Source organism: Triturus cristatus, chromosome 3_2 (genome assembly GCF_964204655.1).
Source record: "Triturus cristatus chromosome 3_2, aTriCri1.1, whole genome shotgun sequence".
NCBI lineage: Eukaryota > Metazoa > Chordata > Amphibia > Caudata > Salamandridae > Triturus > Triturus cristatus.
The window spans coordinates 1,196,782,322-1,196,805,085 of NC_140584.1; the positions used below are offsets into that span (position 1 = coordinate 1,196,782,322).

The following is a 22,764-nucleotide window of genomic DNA, read 5'->3' on the forward strand; positions in this document are numbered from 1 at the left end:
ACATCATGTTTGGGCCGGCAATGCAGCTTCAGTTCGGGTAGAAATCCTATCTCAAGACTCTGAAGGATCAGAACGAGAGCGGCTGCTGTCCGCAAACTACACAATTTCACTCCATTTCTAACACAAAATGCACCTTCAAATCCAACAGGGGCACATTTAGCACTAAAAATCTTTGTCAAATGCTGGATCTGTTTTTCGAGTATTTGTTTACGAAATTGTGTAATTTCCACAAAGAAAATTAAAAAGCAGCCAAATCTCAGTTTGAAAATATCCAGCTTTGCTGCAACACATCGGATCTCATCATTCTGATGGGAGAGGGAACATCGGTTAAGGTTCCACTGGGATTTAAAGGCCACTCGGACTGAGGGCCCATGTAGGGTGACCACACTCTGTTCTTCAGGGTAGCCCCAGTCAGGTCTCGCCTGTGACAGCGCATTAGCTGCATGCGCTCTCACTTGTGAGATGCGTTGCATACAAGGGCCTTGCATTTCGTCCATTGCTTAACATTCATTGGCTTCATTGTCACTCTTTTTTGCTGCCTTCTAATTGGTCGGTGCGTGCTGACTCCACTTCCTCTTCTTTTGGCTGGAGCATGGACCAGGTACTGATTGCTTCGGCGTGACTGCTGTCCTTCCACTGATGGTGCTGTGATTGAGGTACCTCTTTTATTTGTTCTTCTTTCCCGTCGTCCTTTCTGAACCTCTTGCCACTTGCAGCTGTTTTACTGTGCCACACACGCTTCAAAGGAGTCCTTTTATCCGTTTGAAATGGATGTTTACAGTGATAACAGATATTGTCTGCCTCCAAATGTAGTTTCACTAATACAAAGACAAGGGTGTGATTGGTTTCTTTACCCAATTGACTTTTTGGGCCAAAAGTCACATTTTCTTTTCTTTTCCATGCACGCGGAGATTAACTGACTAGCGCAGAATCATAAAGATATTGTGCCAAGAGCGAACAAGCACTGGCAAAGCAAATAGTTTGCGCCTTTGAGACTATTTACTTAGCTATCGCCTTTTGTTAATGCTGTACTGCATGGGCCTTGCTGAGCTTGGTAATGATTTGTAGCCATGCTGTATAGCAGCGGGACTGCGGGTAGCATGGCTAAAAATACATCATTTTTAAAAGGACCATGATGTATCCAGCTCGAATGTACTTAAAACAAAACTGCGCTGACCATGGCAGCGTCGCGGCATGTACTGAAATGTGTTTTAACCACGCTGCGAAGCATCTGCGCTGCTGTACAGTATGGCTATTAAACATTGCCAAAGCCCATAGGTCTCATAGGCAAGACCTTTTGCTTTGCTTGCGTTTCTGTGTCTGTTCTGGCAGATTTTGTATATGTGCAACATATCCTGGCTTTAAATGAGGTGGGACGAAGCACGGAGGGAGATGTGTTCCTGTGTCCATCTACCGGATTAGTCGGGAGCACTGATCAGAAAGCAAGTTAGGTGACGCAGACACTATGGCATTTTGCAGAGAATTGTTCTTTGAAAATAAAATGCGATTTTCAAACAGTTTTTCTACCTTAGAGCTTCACTGTCCATTTTCTATGTTGATATACACTGCACTGGTCAGTTAAGTCACTCTGTGTCCTGCAGTGGCAGTTAAAGTTTAGTCCTACGTCAGTGGCTTGTCTCGGTTTTTAGATCTTGCCTAGGAAGACACGCTGTATTCAGAATATGGGCTTCATGCTACGCCCATGTTTTCAATTGGCTCCTTTCACTGTCTTCTGGAAATGCTTTATTTCCGTTGGTTAATTTGTTCAAGTGTCCCTCCTTAGTCCCACCTTTTTCCCAGTTGTAGCTTCCCATGACGACTGCCCTTGTTACATTTGCTCAGTAGGTTTCATTTACAGTTTGCCACCACTACTTTCTTAATGACTTCCTCCTAGCTGCTGCTGCAGGCACAACACGATCTCCCACTTCTGCAACCAGCTCTGGAGTCTAACTGCACCGTCCTGCTGCACAGCAGATAACATAGTTACAAGCGCTTCAGTTAGGGGTTACAGCTCTTTAGTTCGCGGCGTGTTTTATTTCTGCAACATGGAAGCCGCTGAGTTTCAGCTTTTAAAATGGTAGCTGAAACTTTTTTCTTCAGCACCGCAGCTCATGCTCGCGTGTTGTTTATTACTGGTTTGTAATGGCTGCAGCGTGACATGCCAAGATTTATCTTGGAGTATGGCAGCCACGCCTTTATCTTGTTCTGCACGATGTGGCTCGCCCACCTCAATTTTTTTAATAATTTGGAACACACTCTCAGTGCAGCGCCTGTTTTACGAGTTCTCCGCTTTAACTTTTGCTTGCAGCTTTGGCGCTGCATCTCCCCGTGGGGTGTCCTCCACCCCACCACCAAACCAAAGACAGCCTATTTTACGCTCCTCACGGCCAAGTGTGGAGCAACACTGGTGCTTCTGGGCGGAAGGCTGCCCACGGTAGATGCAACCTCAGGCCTTCTTCCACCGCCCTACACTGCCCGAACTTCTCTCTACTGCAGGAGCCCTCCCCGTCACTGTTTGCCTATCTTTCCACCTCTCCTCACAGTCCCTACCTCTCACTAATCACACTCTACTCACAACCGTTCCTCTCACTTCCTTACGTGCCCTCTCCATGACCTGTTATTCCCCCCGCACTCCTCACTCGTTTTCTTCCTCCTCTCAGGCCTGGTCTCAAGTCCTAGCTGCTCACTTGCCAATACTCTGCACATCTGTCCACCTACAGCCGCCTCCCTCGGGCCCCTCGTCCCACCCCTCTGCTCTGCCTCTAGTCGTACTCCCTCCACTCACAGCCGCCTCCCTTGGGCCCCTCGTCCCAACCCTCTGCTCTGCCTCTAGTCGTACTCCCTCCACTCACAGCCACCTCCCTTGGGCCCCTTGTCCCATAACTCCTCTCACAGCCGGCTCCCTTGGGCCCCTCGTCCCACCCCTCTGCTCTGCCACCGGTCGCACTCCCTCCACTCACAGCCGCCTCCCTTGGTCCCCTCGTCCCACCCCTCTGCTCTGCCACCGGTCGCACTCCCTCCACTCACAGCCGCCTCCCTTGGGCCCCTCGTCCCACCCCTCTGCTCTGCCACCGGTCGCACTCCCTCCACTCACAGCCGCCTCCCTTGGGCCCCTCGTCCCACCCCTCTGCTCTGCCACCGGTCGCGCTCCCTCCACTCACAGCTGGCTCCCTTGGGCCCCTCATCCCACCCCTCTGCTCTGCCACTGGTCCCTCCACTCACACCCACATTCTGAAGCTCTTCGTCCCATCCCTCCACTTACAGCCACCTCCCTTGGGCCCCTCTCGTCCCACCCCTCTGCTCTGCCACCGGTCGCACTCCCTCCACTCACAGCCGCCTCCCTTGGTCCCCTCGTCCCACCCCTCTGCTCTGCCACCGGTCGCACTCCCTCCACTCACAGCTGCCTCCCTTGGGCCCCTCGTCCCACCCCTCTGCTCTGCCACCGGTCGCACTCCCTCCACTCACAGCCGCCTCCCTTGGGCCCCTCGTCCCACCCCTCTGCTCTGCCACCGGTCGCACTCCCTCCACTCACAGCTGGCTCCCTTGGGCCCCTCATCCCACCCCTCTGCTCTGCCACTGGTCCCTCCACTCACACCCACATTCTGAAGCCCTTCGTCCCATCCCTCCACTCACAGCCGCCTCCCTTGGGCCCCTCGTCCCACCCCTCTGCTCTGCCACCGGTCGCACTCCCTCCACTCACAGCCGCCTCCCTTGGTCCCCTCGTCCCACCCCTCTGCTCTGCCACCGGTCGCACTCCCTCCACTCACAGCCGCCTCCCTTGGGCCCCTCGTCCCACCCCTCTGCTCTGCCACCGGTCGCACTCCCTCCACTCACAGCCGCCTCCCTTGGGCCCCTCGTCCCACCCCTCTGCTCTGCCACCGGTCGCACTCCCTCCACTCACAGCTGGCTCCCTTGGGCCCCTCATCCCACCCCTCTGCTCTGCCACTGGTCCCTCCACTCACACCCACATTCTGAAGCCCTTCGTCCCATCCCTCCACTTACAGCCACCTCCCGTGGGCCCCTGATCCCACCCCTCTGCTCTGCCTCTGGTCGCACCCTCTCACTCTACTACATGAGGTTCTCTGCCTCCTCCTCTGTCCCAGAGCATCACCTCCTTACCCCATGCTCATCGGTGCCCGGACTTTCACTAGACGGGGACTCTGCCCCTCCCCCTGTCCCGAAACCTCACCTCCTTACCCTCTGACCATCTGTGCTCAGAACCTCATTAGACGAGAAGCCCTGCCTCTTCCCCTCTCACAGACCCTCACATCCTTACCCCATACTCTTCTGTGCTCAGACTCTCACTACAGAAGAGTCTTTGCCCCTCCCTCTGTCCAGACCCTCACCTCCTTACCCTCTGCTCATCTATGCTCAGACCCTCACTAGACGAGGGTCCCTGCCTCTCCCTCTGTCCCAGACCTTTGCCTCCTTACCCCCTGCTCTTCTGTGCTCAGACTCTCACTCCAGGAGGGTCTCTGCCACTCCCTCTGTCTCAGACACACTCCTCCTTACCCTCTGCTCATCTGTGCTCAGACCCTCACTAGACAAGGGTCCCTGTCTCTCCCATTCCCCTCCCCTCTGTCCCAGACCCTCACCTCCTTACCCTCTGCTCATCTGTGCTCAGACCCTCACTAGACCCTGTCTCTCCCCTTCCCTCTGTCCCAGACCCTCACCGCCTTACCCTCTGCTCATCTGTGCACAGACTCTCTCTAGACAAGGGTTCATGCCCCCTTCCTCTGTCCAGACCCTCACCTCCTTACCCTCTGCTCATCTGTGCTCAGACCCTCACTAGACAAGGGTCCCTGTCTCTCCCATTCCTCTTCCCTCTGTCCCAGACCCTCACCTCCTTACCAACTGCTCATCTGTGCTCAGACCCTCACTAGATGAGGGTCTCTGCCCCCGGCCTCTGTCATAGACCCTCACTTCCTTACCCTCTGCTCATCTGTGCTCAGACCCTCACTAGACAAGCGTCCCTGTCTCTTCCATTCCCCTTCCCTCTGTCCCAGACCCTCACCTCCACACCCTCTGCTCATCTGTGCTCAGACCCTCACTAGACAAGCGTCCCTGTCTCTTCCATTCCCCTTCCCTCTGTCCCAGACCCTCACCTCCTTACCCTCTGCTCATCTGTGCACAGACTCTCTCTAGACAAGGGTTCATGCCCCCTCCCTCTGTCCAGACCCTCACCTCCTTACCCTCTGCTCATCTGTGCTCAGACCCACACTAGACAAGGGTCCCTGTCTCTCCCATTCCCCTTCCCTCTGTCCCAGACCCTTACCCTCTGCTCATCTGTGCTCAGACCCTCACTAGACAAGGGTCCCTGTCTCTCCCATTCCCCTTCCCTCTGTCCCAGACCCTCACCTCCTTACCCACTGCTCATCTGTGCTCAGACCCTCAATAGACAAGGGTTCATGCCCCCTCCCTCTGTCCAGACCCTCACCTCCTTACCCTCTGATCATCTATGCTCAGACCCTCACTAGACGAGGGTCCCTGCCTCTCCCTCTGTCCCAGACCTTTGCCTCCTTACCCCCTGCTCTTCTGTGCTCAGACTCTCACTCCAGGAGGGTCTCTGCCACTCCCTCTGTCTCAGACACACTCCTCCTTACCCTCTGCTCATCTGTGCTCAGACCCTCACTAGACAAGGGTCCCTGTCTCTCCCCTTCCCTCTGTCCCAGACCCTCACCTCCTTACCCTCTGCTCATCTGTGCACAGACTCTCTCTAGACAAGGGTCCCTGTCTCTCCCATTCCTCTTCCCTCAACCCTCTGTCCCAGACCCTCACCTCCTTACCCACTGCTCATCTATGCTCAGACCCTCACTAGATGAGGGTCTCTGCCCCGCCCCCTGTCCCAGACCCTCACTTCCTTACCCTCTGCTCATCTGTGCTCAGACCCTCACTAGAAAAAGGTGCCCGTCTCTCCCATTCCTCATCTCTCTGTCCCGGACCCTCACCTCCTTACCCTCTGCTCATCTGTGCTCAGACCCTCACTAGAAAAAGGTGCCCGTCTCTCCCATTCCCCTTCCCTCTGTCCCAGACCCTCACCTCCTTACCCTCAGCTCATCTGTGCTTCTGTGCTCAGACCCTCACTAGATGAGGGTCTTTGCCCTGCCCTCTGTCCCAGACCCTCACCTCCTTACCCCCTGCTCACCTGTGCTCAGACCCTCACTAGACGAGGGTTTCTGCCCCCGCCCTCTGTCCCAGACCCTCACCTCCGTACCCTCTGCTCATCTGTGCTCAGACCCTCACTAGACAAGGGTCCCTGTCTCTCCCATTCCCTCTGTCCTAGACCCTCACCTCCTTACCCACTGCTCATCTGTGCTCAGACCCTCACTAGATGAGGGTCTCTGTCCCGCCCTCTGTCCCAGACCCTCACTTCCTTACCCTCTGCTCACCTGTGCTCAGACCCTCACTAGACAAACGTCCCTGTCTCTCCCATTCCTCTTCCCTCTGTCCCAGACCCTCACCTCCTTACCCTCTGCTCATCTGTGCTCAGACCCTCAATAGACAAGGGTCCCTGTCTCTCCCATTCCCCTTCCCTGTGTCCCAGACCCTCACCTCCTTACCCTCTGCTCATCTGTGCTCGACTCTCGCTACAGGAGGGTCTCTGCCCCCTCCCATTCCCCTTCCCTCTGTCCCAGACCCTCACCTCCTTACTCCCTTCTTATCTGTGCTCAGACTCACACTACAGGAGGGTCTCTACGCCCTCCCATTCCCCTTCCCCCTGTCACAGGCCCCACCTCCTTACTCCCTTATCTGTGCTCGACTCACTACAGGAGGGTCTCTGCCCCCTCCCAATCCCTCTGTCCCACACCCTCACCTCCTTACTCCCTTCTTATCTGTGCTCAGACTCTCACTACAGAATGGTCTTTGCCCCTCCCTCTGTCCCAGACCCTCACCTCCTTACTTCCTGCTCACCTGTGCTCAGACTCTCACTAGACGAGAATCCCTGCCTCTCCCTCTTTCACAGACCCTCACCTCCTTACTCCCTTCTTATCTGTGCTCAGACTCTCACTACAGGAGGGTCTCAGCCCCCTCCCTCTGTCCCAGACCCTCACCTCCTTACCCCCTGCTCACCTGTGCTCAGACTCTCACTAGACGAGAATCCCTGCCTCTCCCTCTTTCACAGACCCTCACCTCCTTACTCCATTATGTGTGCTCAGACTCTCACTACAGGAGGGTCTCTGCCCCCTCCCATTCCCCTTCCCTCTGTCCCAGACCCTCACCTCCTTACTCCCATTATGTGTGCTCAGACTCTCACAACAGGAGGGTCTCTGCCCCCTCCCCTTCCCGCTGTCCCAGACCCTCACCTCCTTACCCCCTGCTCACCTGTGCTCAGACTCTCACTAGACGAGAATCCCTGCCTCTCCCTCTTTCACAGACCCTCACCTCCTTACCCTCTGGTCAGCCTGGGGATTCCCGCCGTCTCCCTGTGCCAAGCCCCCCTGCTCCCTGCCCCCTCCCAGCCCAGGGTCTGGATATGCCAGGAATGTGCCCACACCCACTGCTCCATGGAAATATTTATACACGAGAGCGAGGGGCAGCGTGGGCTGGGAGAGGCGGGGTATGGAGGTGTGGGGAGGTCGAGGAGCTAGAGACAGAGAGGAGGCAGACCCTGAAGAAGGAGAGACAGTGTCCAGAAGGGACAGATCTCAGTGAGACAAGGCCCCCAGGGGTGGGTCCGTCAGTGATCAGGCCTCGACCCTAAAGCACAATGAATATGAGAAAGAGGTGCAGGTACCGGCACCAGCCTGCCCCCCCTCCCCTTCCCCCACAGAAACACCCCCACCTCTCTCCAAGATACAAATGTGCCTCCTGCCCCTCTCCCTGGGTGGAGTATGTGCGAGTGACCCAATGACGTGACTCATGCAGAGGCTGTGATCCTCACTTTCCCTTGTCCTCTGGGCGGCTCATGCCCCTCTCCTAGGATGGAGCATGAGCGAGTGACTCGTGCAGGAGGCCGCGGTCCTCACTCTCCTCGTTCCTCCAGGGGGTTCTTGCCCCTCGTCTTGGGCGGAGTATGTGTGAGTGACCCAATGACGTGACTCATGGCAGAGGCCGTGGTCCTCACTCTCCTCTTTCCTCCTGGTGGTCCTTTTCCCTCTCCTTGGGCCGAGTATGTGCAAGTGACCCAATGACGTGACTCATGGCGGAGGCTCTTGTCCTCACTCTCCTATTTCCTCCTGTTGGTCCTTGCCCCTCTCCCTGGGCGGAGTATGTGCGAGTGACCCAAAGACATGACTCATGCAGAGGCTGTGGTCCTCACTTTCCCTCGCCCTCTAGGCGGCTCATGCCCATCTCCTTGTGTGGAGCATGAGCGAGTGACCCAATGACGTGACTCATGGCGGAGGCCGTGGTACTCACTCTCCTCTTTCCTCCTGGTGGTCCTTGCCCATCTCCCTGGGTGGAGTATGTGCGAGGGACCCAATGACGTGACTCATGCAGGAGGCCGTGGTACTCACTTTCCCTTGTCCTCTAGGTGGCTCATGCACCTCTCCTAGGATGGAGCATGAGCGAATGACCCACTGACGTGACTCATGCCAGAGGCTGTGGTCCTCACTTCCTGCTGTTCTCCAGGGGACTCCTGCCCCTCTCCCTGGGCGGAGTATGTGTGAGTGACCCAATGACGTGACTCATGGCAGAGGCTGTGGTCCTCACTTCCTACTGTCCTCCAGGTGACTGCTGCCCCTCCTAGGATGGAGCATGAGCGAGTGACCCAATGACGTGACTCATGTAGGAGGCCGCGGTCCTCACTCTCCTCGTTCCTCCAGGGGGTTCTTGCCCCTCGTCTTGGGCGGAGTATGTGTGAGTGACCCAATGACGTGACTCATGGCAGAGGCCGTGGTCCCCACTCTCCCATTTCCTCCAGGTGCTCCTTTTCCCTCTCCTTGGGCCGAGTATGTGCGAGTGACCCAATGACGTGACTCATGGCGGAAGCTCTTGTCCTCACTCTTCCTTTCCTCCTGGTGGTTCTTGCCCCTCTCCCTTGGTGGATTCTGTGCAAGTAACCCAATGTCATGGTTCATGCTGGAGGCTGTGGTCCTCACTTCCTGCTGTCCTCCAGGTGACTCCTGCCCCTTTCCTTGGGCGTAGTATGAGCGAGTGACCCAATGACGTGACTCATGCCAGAGGCTTTGGTCCTCACTTCCTGCTGTCCTCCAGGTGACTCCTGCCCCTCTCCTAGGATGGAGCATGAGCGAGTGACCCAATGACGTGACCCATGCAGGAGGCCGCGGTCCTCACTCTCCTCGTTCCTCCAGTGGGTTCTTGCCCCTCGTCTCGGGTGGAGTATGTGTGAGTGACCCAATGACGTGACTCATGGCAGAGGCCGTGGTCCTCACTCTCCCATTTCCTCCAGGTGCTCCTTTTCCCTCTCCTTGGGCCGAGGATGTGCGAGTGACCCAATGACGTGACTCATGGCGGAGGCTCGTCCTCACTCTCCTCTTCCCTCCTGGTGGTCCTTGCCCCTCTCCCTGGGTGGAGTATGTGTGAGTGACCCAGTGACGTGACTCATGCCGGAGGCTATGGTTCTCACTCTTCCTTTCCTCGAGGGGGTTCTTGCCCCTCTCCCTGGACGGAGTATGTGCGAGTGACCCAAAGACATGACTCATGCAGAGGCTGTGGTCCTCACTCTCCTCTTTCCTCAAGGTGACTCCTGCCCCTCTCCCTGAGCGGAGTATGTGCGAGGGACCCAATGACGTGACTCATGCAGAGGCCGCAGTCCTCACTCTCCCCTTGTCCTCCAGGGGTTTCTTGCCCAACTCCTAGGATGGAGAATGAGCGAGTGACCCAATGACGTGACTCATTCTAGAGGCCGTGGTCCACACTTTCCCTTGTCCTCTAGGCGGCTCATGCCCCTCTCCCTGGGTGGAGTATGTGCGAGTGTCCCAATGACGTGACTCATGCTAGAGGCAGTGGTACTCACTTTCCTCTTTCCTCCTGGTGGTCCTTGCCCCTCTCCCTGGGTGGAGTATGTGTGAGTGACCCAATGACGTGACTCATGGCGGAAGCCATGGTCCTCACTCTCCTCGTTCCTCCAGGGGGTTCTTGCCCCTCTCCCTGGGTGGAGTATGTGCGAGTGTCCCAATGACGTGACTCATGCTAGAGGCAGTGGTCCTCACTCTCCTCTTTCCTCCTGGTGGTCCTTGCCCCTCTCCCTGGGTGGAGTATGTGTGAGTGACCCAATGACGTGACTCATGGCGGAAGCCATGGTCCTCACTCTCCTCTTTCCTCCTGGTGGTCCTTGCCCCTCTCCCTGGGTGGAGTATGTGTGAGTGACCCAATGACGTGACTCATGCTAGAGGCAGTGGTCCTCACTCTCCTCTTTCCTCCAGGGGGTTCTTGCCCCTCTCCTAGGATGGAGAATGAGCGAGTGACCCAATGACGTGACTCATGGCAGAGGCTGTGGTCCTCACTCTTCCTTTCCTCCAGGGGGTTCTTGCCCCTCGTCTTGGGCAGAGAATGTGGGAGTGACCCAATGACGTGACTCATGGTGGAGGCCGTGGTCCTCACTCTTCCTTTCCTCCTGGTGGTTCTTGCCCCTCTCCCTTGGTGGATTATGTGCAAGTGACCCAATGACGTGACTCATGGCGGAGGCCATGGTCCTCACTCTTCCTTTCCTCTTAGTGGTTCTTGCCCCTCTCCCTTGGTGGATTATGTGCAAGTGACCCATTGTCGTGGTTCATGCTGGAGGCTGTGGTCCTCACTTCCTGCTGTCCTCCAGGTGACTCCTGCTCCTCTCCTTGGGTGGAGTGTGAGCGAGTGACCCAATGACGTGACTCATGCCAGAGGCTGTGGTCCTCACTTCCTGCTGTCCTCCAGGTGACTACTGCCCCTCTCCTAGGATGGAGCATGAGCGAGTGACCCAATGAAGTGACTCGTGCAGGAGGCCGCGGTCCTCACTCTCCTCGTTCCTCCAGGGGGTTCTTGCCCCTCGTCTTGGGCGGAGTATGTGTGAGTGACCCAATGACGTGACTCATGGCAGAGGCCGTGGTCCTCACTCTCCCATTTCCTCCAGGTGCTCCTTTTCCCTCTCCTTGGGCCGAGTATGTGCAAGTGACCCAATGACGTGACTCATGGCGGAGGCTCTTGTCCTCACTCTCCTCTTTCCTCCTGGTGGTCCTTGCCCCTCTCCCTGGGTGGAGTATGTGTGAGTGACCCAGTGACGTGACTCATGCCGGAGGCTATGGTTCTCACTCTTCCTTTCCTCCAGGGGGTTCTTGCCCCTCTCCCTGGGTGGATTATGTACAAGTGACCCAATGTCATGGTTCATGCTGGAGGGTGTGGTCCTCACTTCCTGCTGCTCTCAAGGTGGTCCTTGACCCTCACTTTGGATGGAGTATGTGTGAGTGACCCAATGACGTGACTCATGGCGGAGGCCGTGGTCCTCACTCTTCCTTTCCTCCAGGGGGTTCTTGCCCCTCTCCCTGGGTGGAGTATGTGCGAGGGAGCCAATGACATGATTCCTGTCAGAGGTTGTGGTCCTCACTTCCCTGGTCCTCCTTGAGGCTCCTGTGCCTCTCCTTTGGTGGAGTATGCGTGAGTGATCCAACGACATGACACATCCTGGAGGCTGTGGTCCACACTCCATAAAAGCCAGCTTGTTCTCCCCCGCCCTGCATGAGTCCAGGTGCTCCTGCTGACGGTTCGAAAAAGATGGAGGAGCAGCAAGACCGTGGAAGATCGTTCAGCCTGTAAAACCGCTGTCACCACACATCACTACGTCATCACAACAACAACAAAAAAAAAGAGGCCCTACAAGAAAGGATCAACGCCAACATGCACAATAGCAAGGAACTTTTCACCGTGGTCAAAGATTTCGCCAAACCCAGCACAGGGACAGCAGACCTAAGACCTCTGCAACAACCTCAGTGCCTTCTTCCACCGCAAGATTAAGGAGATCTATGATAGCTTCAATGACCTCAATAACCATGACCATCTCACACCACTCACAACCAACAACACCAGACCCTGATCAGTTGGACTCCCCTCACCACTGACGACACCCTCAAGATCATGAAGAGCATCCTCTCAGGATCACCCTCGGACCCCTGTCCGCAACACATCTTCAACAGAGCCAGCACAAACATAGCCTCCGAACTCTGCCACACCATCAACCCTACCACATTCCTGGTAGACAGGAAACACGCAGATATCAACCCCTTGCTGAAGAAACCCTCTGTCGACCCGAAGAACCTCAAGCATCCCAGACTCATCTCTCTGCTCCCCTTTCCAGCCAAGGTCATCGAGAAGGCAATCAACGCCCAACTTTCCTAGTTCATGGAGGTGAACCACATCCTGAACCGCTCTCAATCCGGCATCCGAAGCAATCACAGTACAGATACCGCCCTCCTCACCACCACAGACGACGTCCACACCCTCCTCGACTAAGGCACAACTGCAGCTCTCATCCTCCTAGACCCCTCGGCCGCCTTCGTCACCGTCTCCACCGCACGCTATGCACAAGATTCCACGACGCCGGCATCTGCAAAAATGCCCTAGAATGGATCCGATCCTTCCTCACCGGCCGAGTACAGAGTCAGGCTAACACCGTTCCCCTCGGAACCCAGAGAAATCAGCTGCAGAGTGCCTCAGGGCTCCTCGCTGAGCCACCACTCTCTTCAGCATCTACATGACCCTGCTTGCAGCTATCGTCAGGAAACACAGACTTAACATCGTCTCCTATGCCGACACCCAGTCGATCATCTCCCTCACCAATAAACCCACAGTTGCCAAGAGCAACTTCCACAACCGGATGAAGGCTGTCACCACCTGGAAAAAGGACAGCTGCCTCAAGCTAAACTCAGAGAAGACCAACGTCCTCATATTGCGCTCCACCCCCTCCCCTTGGGATGACTCCTCGTGGGCCGCCGATCTTGGACCTCCCCCACACCCACAGACTACGCAAGAGATCTCGGCATCATCTTGGACTCCTCGCTCACCATGAACCGCCAGATCAACGCTGTCTCATCCTCCTGCTTCCAGCTCCGAAAGATCTTCAAGTGGATTCCCACCAAGTCCATAAAGATGGTCATCCACGCACTCATCAACAGCAGACTCGACTACGGCAATGCACTCTACACCGGCATCACACAGAAACTCCTCAACCTGCAAAGCACCCAGAATGCCTCCGCCAGACTCACCCTCAACATCCCCCCCCCGCAGCCACCTGAGAGACCTTCACTGGCTCGCAGTCAACAAAGGAATCACCTTCAAGCTCCTCACACACCTACAAAGCCCCACATGACACAGGACCTGCATACCTCAACCACCGCCTCTCGTTCCATGCACCCATCAGAGACCTCCGCTCCGCCTAACTGACCCTGGCCACCCTTCCACGTATCTGCAAGACCACGGCCGGGGGAAGATTCTTCTCCTACCTCGCAGCAAAGACCTGGAACACTCTGTCTCTCCCCCTAAGGCAATCACAGTCACTGCCTCAATTCAGGAAGCACCTCAAGACCTGGCTCTTCGACTGAACCACAGTGTCATGTGAGATCTGCAGTCGTCCCCCTCCTCCCATCGCCTTGAGACCCTTATGGGCGAGTAGTCACACTTTACAAGCCACTTGATTGATTAAATCTCCCCTTTCCTCCAGGTGGTCCTTCCCCTCTCCTCGAGCGGAGTATGTGCGAGTGACCCAATGACGTGACTCATACCAGAGGCAGTGGTCCTCACTCTCCTCTTTCCTCCTGGTGGTCCTTGCCCCTCTCCCTGGGTGGAGAATATGTGAGTGACCCAATGACGTGACTCATGAGCGAGTGATCCAACGACATGACTCATGCGGAGGCCGTGGTCCTCACTCTACTCTTTCCTCCAGGTGGTACTTTGCCCTCTCCTTGGGCGGAGTATGCGCAAGTGACCCAATGACATGACTCATGCCAGGAGCTGTGGTCCTTACTTTTTCTTATCCTCCAGTTGGATCCTGCCCACTCCTTGGGTGGAGTGTGTGTAAGGATCCAATGACGTAACTCGTGCCAGAGGCTGTGGCTCTCATTTTCCCTTGTCCTACAGATGGCTTCTGCCCTTCTCCTTGGGTGGAGTATATGCAAGGGACCAATCACGTGACTCATGCTGGAGGCTGACTTCCTTGTTCTCCAGGCGGTTCTTGCCCTTCTCCTTGGGTGGAGTGTGTGCGAGTGACCCAATGATGTGATTCATGCCGGAGAGTGTGGTCCTCACTTCCTGCTGTCCTCCACAGAACGTTCTAGGCTTTCATCAGGATAGTGACCTTTGTAGCCAGCTTGCACGTGGTGATCCAGGAACCTTCCCTCAGTCCCTTCTCTCTCTCTGCTGTAAATGAGTGGACTGGTGGAAGGGAATAACCACAATGCTACTACAATCACCATGATGAGCTAGGTGCCCTTACCGGTCCGCTTTAGAATCAGGAGGTGACTCCCATAGCATGCAAACATACATTAAAGGGGAGACAGCATATAACCGTACAAAGTTGTAAAGTTGAGATAAACTCCCCAACGAGAACTAATGCAACTTGGGTTCCAAGCGTTGTTTGCAGAACACATGTAGATTAGCCCACATGGCCACTTTTAGAACAACTTGCACCCCTGCGACTGACCTACACAGAAGAACTAATAATGATGCATCTAGATGCCCAGGTTTTCCTGTTCTTTGCATATACGTTTCCTAACGAAAGATCAGTAGCGAATTCCTTAGTGTGACAGAAGTAATTTGAGACATGGGTGAATGCATAAGTGTGTGGGTGGATTTGGATTAGACATAGATGTTTGTTACGAACGCTCAAGTGGTGTTGGGCTGTGAGGTGGTGGGTGGGGGGGGCGGTAAACGGGTGTGTATTTTCAGCATTGTAAATTAATCTTGACCAGCTTCTAACATTTTCAGGGGAAGATGGATTATGTTTATGAACACAGGATGTTGAGTCGCTGCCAAGACTCAAACCGGTTCCCCAGTTCCAGAGTCGGCAGCTTTGACCGTAAATCGCTTGCTTTAACTACTATGCTAGAATGGGAAAAAGCTGTTTACAATCCACAGGATCGCAAAGAGTGAACAGGTCTTGAGGATCTAGCACCGCCAGATAGCTCCAGTTTTTTTGCAGTGTACCTAGGGGCATTGGAGTGTAAGGCTTTGTGTGTCCTGCAAGCAATTTTTAGTGGCATTTCTGCCTCGAGAGGAAGCCAGTTTTGTTATTTCAGATCCGGCGTGATGTGGTTGTAGCGTTTAGATTAGGTAATGAGCAAAGCAGCTGTGTTAAGGGAGGCCCTAAGGGGGGTTAACTTAAATCTTAGACGGCCCGACAGGCTTACATTTCCATAGTCCAGCCTGGAGATTACTAGGGCTTGAACAACTGACTTAACGTTATCAAAGAGTAGGCAGTGTTTAATTTTCCTAACGATGCTCATTTGGAAGTTAGCTCCTGAAATGGCTGAACTGATGTATTTCTACACGTTCACGGTCAGTTGAGCGTAATTCCCAATGATTTACTCGAGTCGATAACATGTGGAATGCAATTGAGGGCTGTTAAATGTTTATCATTCCGCAATATCGAGTGAATGTTTGGGGGAAACAAAAGGAATTCTTTTTTACTTAGAGCATTTCGTTTGAGGTGGTTGCAGGTCAACCAATTTTGAGTTTTTTTAGTAGAGTTGAGTTAAGAGACCTAATATCATCAGGAGCAGAGATTTGAGGTAAAGTTGGGTGTCATCAGCGTACTTGTGAAATTTGATGATTTTAGAATTTCAGTTAACGGCTCCATGAACAGGTTTACGAGAGAGTGAGATATCGTGGAACCCGGCGGAACAACTAATGTGACAGGCGTGGGGTTGGATAGGCAATGATTAATCTTTATTCTTTGGGTTCTATTGTGGAGGAAATAGGCGAACCAGTCTGCGTTTCAATAAATCAAGGAGGCTGTCATGTTTGACTGTATCAAATGCTGATGAGAGGTTGAGGAGGATTAGAAAACAGGATTCAATATGAGCAAGCAATTGCAACGCATCATCAACTATGTGAGTGGTGGCCGATTCAATGCTGTGGCCCTGACGAAAGCCAGATTGGTATTGGTCTAAGAGATGGAAATGATCTAGGTGATTGCATAGCTGGGTATGGAAACATTTCTCAAGGAGCTTTGAGAGAGTCGGGATGTTAGAGATGGGCCGAGATTATTTAGATCAGTGTGATCCGCCGTGGGTTTTTGAAGAATGGAGGTTATCTGTTCAGATCTGAGGTAGTCTGCATATAGCGGTGTCTGAACTGGGGTGGAAAAGTGAGCTAAAGAACGATGATGGATTCAACCCAGATCTGTGACTGGGGGTGAGTGTCTGAAAAGTTTCAGCGCTCCGTTCATCATCTCCTTGTGTTCGCTATGTTCGCCTTAAGTTGGCAGGGTATGTCCAGACGTGCGTCCCTTGCTCACTTTGCCACTGGATTCATGCTAGCCTGGCTGATGAGGGCTGTTAGCCCGAAACCGGTCCCAGGATGCTTGATTTCGGTCCAGGGAAGACATGGCTAGGCAGTTTGGGCTGGACTGTTCCCATGAGGCACAGGGTCAAGACTGATTTGCATATAGCTGTGTCTGAACTGGGGTGGCAAAGTGAGGTAAAGAACGATGATGGATTCAACCCAGATCTGTGACTGGGGGCGAGTGTCTGAAAAGTTTCAGCGCTCCATCCATCATCTCCTAGCGTTTGCTTCATAGTCTGGTATAGTGCCTTGAAGTAATGAAGTATTTACTATTTTGGTCCAAAGTGGGAGAAAAGAGGTTTTAATCTCCCTATAGAGATTTGCAGGAAGCGGGTCGTTGAAGTGGTAAGAAGGTTTCAGTGTTGATAGGATTTTTAGAATGGTAGTTTCAACAACAGATTTGAACGAATTCCATGAGGCGTTATATTTGGGGTCGAAGGCTGGGCGCTCCTGCCCCAGGGTAGGGGGGTGGGGACTGGAGATTGAAGGTATCAGGAGGAGCTTTATTGCAGATCGTAGGTTACTTTCAATCTTTCCCGTCTTTCCAAGGAAGAAGGTGGCAAGTTATTTGCAGTTAGGTTGCAGGATAGACCCAGATAGAGGTTTGGGTGATCTGTTAGATTGCGATTTGACAAGTTAAAACAGTTTTTTAGGTGTGTTCCTGGCGTCATCCAGCTGCTTCCTAGAGAGGTTAGCTTTTGCGCTTTGAATGAGTTTGTTGTAAAAGTTTACAAAGTATAACACACATAACACGTGGGGTATTTGCCTAAAAGAGATCCACCATCCCAGTGAAAAATTATCAGAAACAGAGCCACACTGGGCCAGCGAAGATTCTTCGGACGTCCTCGGAAAAGAATTTGAACAGCTGTGTAACAAAAATTATGAAACTTCATAGAACCACATAGCCTTTATACTTAAAGAGTGAGAAAGGTAAGATCGCATTGTTAGTTAAATGCGCAGGTCAAACCGCCACAAATATAATTTCTCAAATATCATAATTACCACTGGAATAATATGTTTATGAGAAAATTGACAATTATCAGCATCTTCTTTAGATCAATTCGACCAGATAACATATCTGTAAGGGGGGATTTGGGGGGCCGGGGGGAGTTCGCGTCCACGCACTTTTAGCTTGGCAATATTTTCTCCGGGCTGGTATCACAAGATCTGCAATTATTATTTTTTATTTACTCTTAAAGTCTTTATAGCGAGGATTTATAAAAACAGGTTTGAGCAGTTTTAAAACACAATCATGCAACTACTGCAGATCTAACACAGGTTCATAAATTATAATAAGTGCAGCCTCCAAGTCATCGTCATTCTTCTACTTAAATCTGTGTGCTGACGCCAAAGGCAGATCCTGTTGCTATTTGGAGAAAGTGATTACATATAAATTCTGCATCTGCTGAAGGACATAAACTTCACAGACTAGCGATCACAAGGATTGGTAGAAATACTTCTCAACATTTCAGAATTTCTAGACATGGACTTTAAACTTCTTGACATTAAGATTAAGTGTATCTGGGCACTCTTTTCCACTGAACAGTTTTGTCTTCTGGTAGGCTGCGTAGTTCCTGTTGTGGCCCAAGACCCTCCCACTTTATGTTAACCCAACCTCCTCTTTCTTGCAATTATTCCCATCACTTTTTAAATCTATCCACCTTTTAATCTGATTAAATTGGGAAAGTCCTCTGGTTCTGTCAAATGTGCCCAGGCCCTGTGGCAGTGTTCTCCCCATCTGCAGGGGGTACTTGTCTACATAGATATCAAACTGCGGGGGATAACAGCCTACCTGATTGTTGGTTATAGTGGTCTACAGGGAATGCCTCTTTACCAGGGATGCCGGTGTACTACCTGTGGGTAATACCGTTCTACCCAACTACTGAGAATACCGGTGTACCCTGCTGCCTCCAGGCCACTGGCTTAAGCCCAGCCTCATGGTGGTGCATGAGGCTGGCATGAAATTTTACTGTTGATTTCCCTAAGTTTACCACAAATATTGCCTGCAGTAAACACAAATGTATGCAGTCTCCCATACCTTTGAAATACCCATACAACATGTCTAAGTGCAAAACGGGCCTCATTGTACTTTTTCAGCTATCTGGTTCGCTAAAGGGAGTCACTTATTTTAGTGCCTGGGACAATTTTTTGCCCCGGTCCGACCCTGTTCCACCACCAATCAGAGCTCACTCTGGAGGAAATATCAGCCAAGCTGTTGACCTTTCTTGAGTACACAAACCTGCTCAGAGGTTAGCCACAGTGCAGTGGGAATGCACTATCAATTTGGCCAGAAGAAGCCCGCTCTAGACATATGCTCATACTGAATGTGTGCACGTTACTGAATGTCCACAACAGAGGCTCAAACCTGCACTCAATGGGAATATTTATGTGGCATTTTGCCATCTGAACCACTCGTGGGCATGGTTCCTGCTGCACTGTTTGCTGTGTTCAGCTTACTCTGATGACATTAATAAGCCTCCAAACCTTGCCGCTTGTTTGTACTGGGTCTCTCCAGGTCCCATGTCGGAGCATCACCACCCTGTTCTATGCTGCCGCTTACCTAAAGGCTGTGCACTTCCTACAGGCAGGTTTGAACAACAAATCAATCTTGCCACAATTGCTCATTTTTGACACATCACTGTGAATGCGACATGGGCAGGGTGCAACATTCAGCAGACTGTCCAGAGAGCAGGTGTAAATGAGCACACCTGGACTAGAGAGGCAAAGTGGAACCAAGACATTGTACGGCAGCCAGTGCCACACATGCCCTCACCAATCCAGCAAGTGAGCCAGTCACCAAGGACAGAGGCTTAAGTAGTCCAAACCTACCATTCACATACTGTCTGTGCAAGAAGAGTTGTCATTCCCTTGGGTCGGTCACTATTGCGATGTTCCTTACTCAGTGATACAGAAAACTGAAAAACCCTGGGGTTGTGAAACAAAGAAATCTAGACACCCAGCCAAAGTTAAGCTCCTGTCTAAAAGACAAACCGAAAAGTGTAAATGCTTCCATCCTCAATAGTTGGAGGACAGTCTGAAAGTTGATTTGGTGTTTGGATATCAACCTATATTGAGAAGTGGTTGAATTTGTTGATATCAATAAATACATAGCAATACACAATCTGATGCATGCATGCATAGCAGCGGTAGTACCAATAAATGCATTATTGATGTACGCTGTAATCTATCTATGCACAATGATGTCAATACCAGTAAATGCAATACCGATGTATGCTGTAACCTATGCACGCATATTGACGTCAATATCAGTGAATGCAATGTTGATGTACAATGTAACAACTGTATGTATAATAATGAGAATACTGGTGAATATGATATCCATGACCGCCATGTTACATGCACACACACAAACTTGTATCATTGCTGTTTGATTCATTCATTCGAGATGACTTCTCCATCAACCCCAAACCAAAGATAGGTGGTCAGACGGGCCCTGAGACCCAAGTCTTCCGATTGGTGGGTCACAGGTTGGGTTACACTTCGCTTAAAGACAAACGCGCACCCAAGGAAAACCCTGATCGATTCCACAGATAGGTAGTCACACCACAAACATGACCGAGGAGATTGGCCCAAATAAAATACGATTTACCAAAGGCGAGCGTTCCCAAAATAGCAAAAAGTTAGATGCCATGTGTAGTTATTAACACTCAGCCAATCAGGACAACATGTACACCACAAGGGGTAATCACGCGCTCACCACACCGGACATCTGGACATGCACAAACTGACACACACTAGCTCTCTCCAAGGTCGAGGGCCATCAATATCCCCCTTATCAGACTGTTATTCATGACTATGATGCTTTTCAAAGAACATCGAGGTGTTGCATTGTACCCACAAAATGTACATTTGTGCAGCCAAAACTTCTGTAATTGCCGACTGTCTTAAGACGCGCCTGTGTTGATGCTCTCCTAGCCGCTGTGTTTAATTAAATCACTGTGTTCCTGTTTTGTCACACGCCTCTGGTCTTCATTTATTTAAAGGTAAATTCATACTCAAGCGATAAATTAATGAGCCAGAAGATTTGTGACCAGCTTCCAGTCCAACAGCCAAAGAAAAGATCTGACATACAATCAGAGATGATCTCGTTGGATTATACATACTCCTCACATTTTGAATGACCAGGTTTGGCTCACACAACCCATTCCGCATGGACATGGGCTACAAACCATGGGAGACAGCAGCAGCCATCAATAAGAGCCCATCCTCACACACGATTTGGTCAGAAACATATGATCCAATTATCTTTTCATTTACCCACAGCACCTTCAACAAGGGATAGAAAGGGAGAATAGGGTCTTCTGTTATGTTTTGGACAGGGCTAGAGGCCTTCCTTATATATACCCGATAATAACTGCACCACATGTCTGACAGTTACAGACACCTCTAGTCTCCAAAGTCACCGCTAACACAGGGAAATATTGACGCTGATAGCAGATCTGGTACCCAGAGTAAGTGCCATGGGGAGCAAACTTAAGGGGTCCCTAACTCAAACAGCTAGCTGTGGTTCCGATGGCAATGCACCCACGAGACTTGGTGCAGTACTGGTTTCCGTGGACGACTGAGTTAGGTCCTACTGCACCTTTCACCCAGGGGATCTTTGGAACCATCCATCTAAGGCAGAAGAAGGCGATCAGACTGGGCAACAGGACACATCCGAGGGTCGTGCAATGAAAGCAAAAACACATTTGCCCCTCTGGGGCGCAAAACAGGGAGTGCAGCAAAGTATGGGAGCCAATGGGTAGGGCAGACTAGTGGGCATAGTGATCTGTTGGTCCAAGCACAGCCGAACTTCATGTCAATATCCGAGTTCAGTCAGCCCTTAAACATGCATTCGTTGCTCCACTCCTAAAGAAGCCCTGAACTGATCCTTACAAGCGATGAACTGAATGCAAACCTCCCTCCAACACCTCCAACCATCGTGATGGATGGATGGAGCGCTGAAACTTTTCAAGCACTCACCCCAGCCACAGATCTGGTTTTAGGCCATGGTTCTTTTGCTCACTTCGCCACCCCAGTCTGGACCTAGAAACATGCATGGATACATGAATGAACCAGGGTCAGCGGCGTATGAGGACCCATCCCCGGTGCAGCAGTCTCGACCCTCCCGCCTCCCGCTCCGGCAGGCTCCCTCGTCCTCCCGGGTGTGCGCCGGCCCCCGGGCCCCTCCGGCCCCCTCCAGGCCGCGGTATTCCGGGTCAGCCCGCCCGCCCCGGGTACAGCGCTGCACTCACCGCTCTCCGGCTCTCTGCTACTCTGGCTCCGCCCATCTGCTGGCTTCTCGGTGACGTCACAGTCAGCTGTACCGAAAGGTCCAGAAAAGCCTGGTGGAAGCCCTGGAACTCCTGACCAATAGGAAGCCTTGGCCCGCCCACTGCGGAAGTACTGAGTCCCCTTTCTGCCCCACCCCATTGTAGAAACGTCCGCCAATCCGAGCGTACCGTTAAACGCAGCCAATTAGGTCACTCGTCGAGGCTTTATTTACAAACGTCGCCTGCGCCCTTACTGTATCAGCTGTTGCGTTTAGGCCCCACACACCTGATAGTAACCAGCCAATCATATCCCCCTCTTCCCATTACGCTCAACCATGTGTCGTCTTGTAGGCGGAGCCTGATGAATGAGGTCTGTGGCTGCTGTCTGATTGGTGGAGGGCCCTGGGGTGCGAAGCAGCTTAAGACGAAGCCTGAGCGCGGGGTGGCGAGCGGAGATAGTGCATTCTGGGTGTTGTGGTCTTTACTTCCCTAAATCCATTTACTTACGCCCTGTAGTAGGATATCTGCATTTAATCACTTTAATTCACCTGCTTCCGTGGCACGGATGCGCGAACGGGCAATCACAAAGTAGGTTCCACGAGGGGGGTACTCTGCTGCGCTCTGGAAGCCATGCCTGGGTGTAAAGTATGCATTCAAGCATACGAGGTGAATAAATAAAGATGACAAGCTGAATTGATGAAGATCCAAGAAGATTTATTCTTCCATTTCACAGAGGACAACACAGCAGCATTGAGGAGAGCTGTCAAAAGAAGTTTGAGAAGGTTGTGTGCAAATGTTTCAATAATCAGAAGGTGAGCCAATAGGAAAATGAGAACATGAAGAGTTGTCAAAAGAGTGCTTTGACAACCGAATTTTGTTGGCTTGCTCAGGAGAGAGTTTGACTATAGCTCGTTTATTCCACCATCCCTTTCTATCCAAAAAAAACTGAACCTTTTGCGACTTTAATAATTTGTGTTGGTAGAGAAAATTTGGAAACACCTTTAATAACTCTATTAGGATTTTTGATCATGACCCAATCACCAATCTGAAATGTTTTCAC

The 22,764-nt window shown here is 52.1% G+C and overlaps 1 protein-coding gene across 6 annotated transcripts in view; it reads right to left on the minus strand.

Annotated features, from left to right (window-relative positions):
* DNAJB2 (DnaJ heat shock protein family (Hsp40) member B2) overlaps positions 1–21,998 on the minus strand; it is a 258,095-nt gene extending 236,097 nt beyond the window's left edge. For 3 of the 6 annotated variants that reach the window (XM_085650122.1, XM_085650120.1, XM_085650121.1), the window contains exon 1: positions 21,687–21,879. In XM_085650122.1, the coding sequence (XP_085506248.1) occupies positions 21,687–21,864 (178 nt within the window). In that variant the 5' untranslated portion in view covers positions 21,865–21,879. Of the gene's footprint in view, positions 1–21,414; positions 21,651–21,686 lie in introns of those variants that run through there. The other 3 variants (XM_085650119.1, XM_085650123.1, XM_085650124.1) reach the window with 3 other exon arrangements.
* Positions 21,999–22,764: the final 766 nt, after the last annotated feature.